General features: G+C 36.4%; 2 protein-coding genes across 4 annotated transcripts; both read right to left on the bottom strand.

The window, feature by feature from the left end:
* Positions 1–30: 30 nt before the first annotated feature.
* LOC112461548 (GTPase-activating protein and VPS9 domain-containing protein 1-like) lies at positions 31–468 on the bottom strand (the record flags this gene model as incomplete). The annotated part of the gene is made up of 2 exons (XM_025026835.1): positions 385–468; positions 31–304 (listed from the first exon to the last, which is right to left on the bottom strand). Coding segments are annotated over exons 1-2 (299 nt in total), but the record flags the coding sequence as incomplete, so codon positions are not given.
* Positions 469–602: 134 nt separating this feature from the next.
* Positions 603–1,954, bottom strand: LOC112461533 (brefeldin A-inhibited guanine nucleotide-exchange protein 1-like). 3 transcript variants are annotated; one of them, XM_025026806.1, is made up of 3 exons: positions 1,853–1,954; positions 875–1,462; positions 603–804 (listed from the first exon to the last, which is right to left on the bottom strand). In XM_025026806.1, the coding sequence occupies exons 2-3, from the start codon at positions 1,314–1,316 to the stop codon at positions 623–625; spliced, it is 624 nt and encodes a 207-aa protein (XP_024882574.1). In that variant the 5' UTR covers positions 1,317–1,462; positions 1,853–1,954; the 3' UTR covers positions 603–622. The 3 variants fall into 3 exon arrangements, with proteins under 3 accessions (XP_024882574.1, XP_024882582.1, XP_024882590.1); XM_025026814.1 differs by lacking the exon at positions 1,853–1,954 and adding an exon at positions 1,714–1,736; XM_025026822.1 differs by lacking the exon at positions 1,853–1,954 and adding an exon at positions 1,601–1,630.
* Between the last annotated feature and the right edge of the window lie 575 nt (positions 1,955–2,529).

Raw genomic sequence — 2,529 nt, 5'->3', positions numbered from 1 at the left:
ATGATGGTAGTCGCGCAACGAAATACACACTGCAACTTATCTCTAGGAGTCTTATACGCCGATATCACAGCCAATTCAGTTTGCGCCCATGACCAGGAGCATTCGTAATGATAAACTTTTGAAATGCGTAGGTCCCTGTGATTTGGAGTTACGACCTTTGCCAACTTATTGATGTGACCGTGAAAAAGCTGGTCCCTATATACATCTCCATCTTCATTTAGATAGAGCGCATTGTGGTATACCCGTGCCATGACGGTTCTTTCCACCACGACTCTCGCCAAATCTAACTGGTTGGCGCTTGCCGCTGAAAGTAAAAAGTAAGTTCAGACGTCTCTGAGCACTTCGCTAAGGTCAATTGCGAGATAAATAATTATATTCATGTACATTGCCAAATCGGATTGTTGTCCATTTCCACGTGGACCTTCCCTAGAAAATTATCCACGAGATCCTGTTTCTTGTCAGGTAACGTAAGCTTTTTAAACTCTTTGCAGAAACGCAGGAAGAAAGCCTTCTTTTTTTCCAAAAATACCCTCACACAAACGGATACAAGATGATTATTGATAGGATGAAAAATATTATTATTAAACAATTAACATCTTACGTTTAAACATCTTACATTTACTTATACATTACATACAAAGATGATATTTATATATAAACAGTACCTATCTAAGTGAGCAAATGTCGACAACAATCCCTGACGACATCTGATTAAATATGCGATATAAGGAGATCGCTTTTGATAATCCTCTCGAAGTGATTTGAAGAGCTTTCTACATCCATCGTCATTAAATAGACGCACGCAACGTAAAGTTTCATAAAGATGAGTTAGTTAGACTTAGCTAACTAAGACTTAGCTCAGCTTCATTTTTGCCGTTTGCTATGACAGAACCCTCCTGCTGATGTTCCCCATCAAGCCTCACGTTCTCTTCCTCCGCCTGAGTCTCCATTCGCGCGAAAATTACGTTGATCATCTGCGTGAGAGTCGCACAGGCTGTTGTTTGATTCACCAGGTTGCGCGACGATAAGTAAACGTTGTAAACAGTACGAATTGTTAACAGTACCGTACCCTCGTATACCTCCACATGCTGGCTTGTCATTACAGTCAGCAGAACTTTAATAATCTGCAGCTGCACACTCTCATCGGTCTGTGGACCGGTGAAGCAACCGCAAATTGTCTCGACAATGCGCACAATCAGCAGCTTGTTAGGCTCCGTTGAATCAGGCACATTGCCAGTGAGATGGCTATATGCGATTAACTTTTGCAGGCAGTCCAGTGCTGTGTCACCACAATCCGTAGTGACTAGCTCTGACATGCTGACTCAAATGGCAAGAAGTACTTCTCAGCGGTAATGACATTTGAGTCGCTCTTAATTGGGCTGTGGCCCAATTAAGGGCGTTTGAGATAACCTCTTCACCCTGCACAGCTGGTGTACATCTTTGATCTCGTTACGGAGGTCCTCTGCAAAATGGAAATATGAGTGACAAACTTAATTAGCAACTATCGCTTATAGCTACAGGCTTATTAGCCTGTATATTTATTTATTTCAGTATAAAATAATTTTTAAAACGTTCATATTAATTCTGATTGCAGACGGACCTTCGGGAACACTAGCGCCTTCTTCTTTTAACATAAATAACTAAAAATCTATATTTCGGCTAATTACCGAGTTTATAAATATTTAATTAAAATTATCTGGGTGACTCACAAACCTTTTTAATCACACTTCATAACTTTTCATACAAAATACAAACGATTTCGTATAAAAACTTTTATTATTTTATCTATTTCGGCTAAATGCATGGTGTAAAAATAATTAATTAATTACAATTAAACGAATGACTCACAAACCTTTTCAATTGCACTTCAAAAGTCTTCATACGAAATACAAACGATTTCATATGGTAGATTTTTTCCCGGACATTCATTTCCGGTCAAATACATACGAATGAATCTTAGTTCAATTTACTCCTTGTCTTTTTCGAATGAACTTTCTTAGAAACAGACAAAGAGTGAATTGAACTAAGGTTCAAGTTAAACGACGTTGGTAAAAACGGACATAAGAAGTATTTAAGATGATCTGTAAATATAAACAATTGATTAAAATACAGATAGCGAATTGGTTTTAGTTTTAAAATGTTCCACAATTTATGTGCTTTTAAAATATGCCCAATGAGATTTCCGTGTTTATCCCCTTTGACCGATCCGAACATGAGTACCAAATCGTATTGTTAATAGAGACAATATAGTTTATATTTTTTGAACTGGTTTTATGAAATAAATACAATACATTTTGATATTTTTACATTGATTTAATCTGTTAAAAAATTTAAAAATCAACGTAAGGTATATTCGAGTAGAAGCATTACAGAACTAATTATACTGCTCGTAAATATTAACAAGCTACCATTTACGGTTCTTTTTCGTCTTTCTTCTATTAGAACAAAGTGCCACGGTTTAGATTTTTATATTTATATTAAAAAAGTAAATTAAATAAGTGTTTTGATAAGGATCTATCGTCTCGATAT

The sequence above is a fragment of the Temnothorax curvispinosus genome, unplaced genomic scaffold (assembly GCF_003070985.1).
Source record: "Temnothorax curvispinosus isolate PA1 unplaced genomic scaffold, ASM307098v1 QBEX01001236.1, whole genome shotgun sequence".
NCBI classification, from domain to species: Eukaryota; Metazoa; Arthropoda; class Insecta; order Hymenoptera; family Formicidae; genus Temnothorax; species Temnothorax curvispinosus.
Note: the sequence above shows the minus strand (reverse complement) of the source record. Positions and strands in the feature narration are given on the sequence as shown.

Coding starts and splice junctions, on each gene's coding strand:
- LOC112461533 (XM_025026806.1), bottom strand. CDS start 1,316: ATGTCAGAGCTAGTCACTACGGATTGTGGTGACACAGCACTGGACTGC. Junction 805..874: donor GGGTTCTGTCATAGCAAACG/GCAAAAATGAAG, acceptor AAACTTTACGTT/GCGTGCGTCTATTTAATGAC.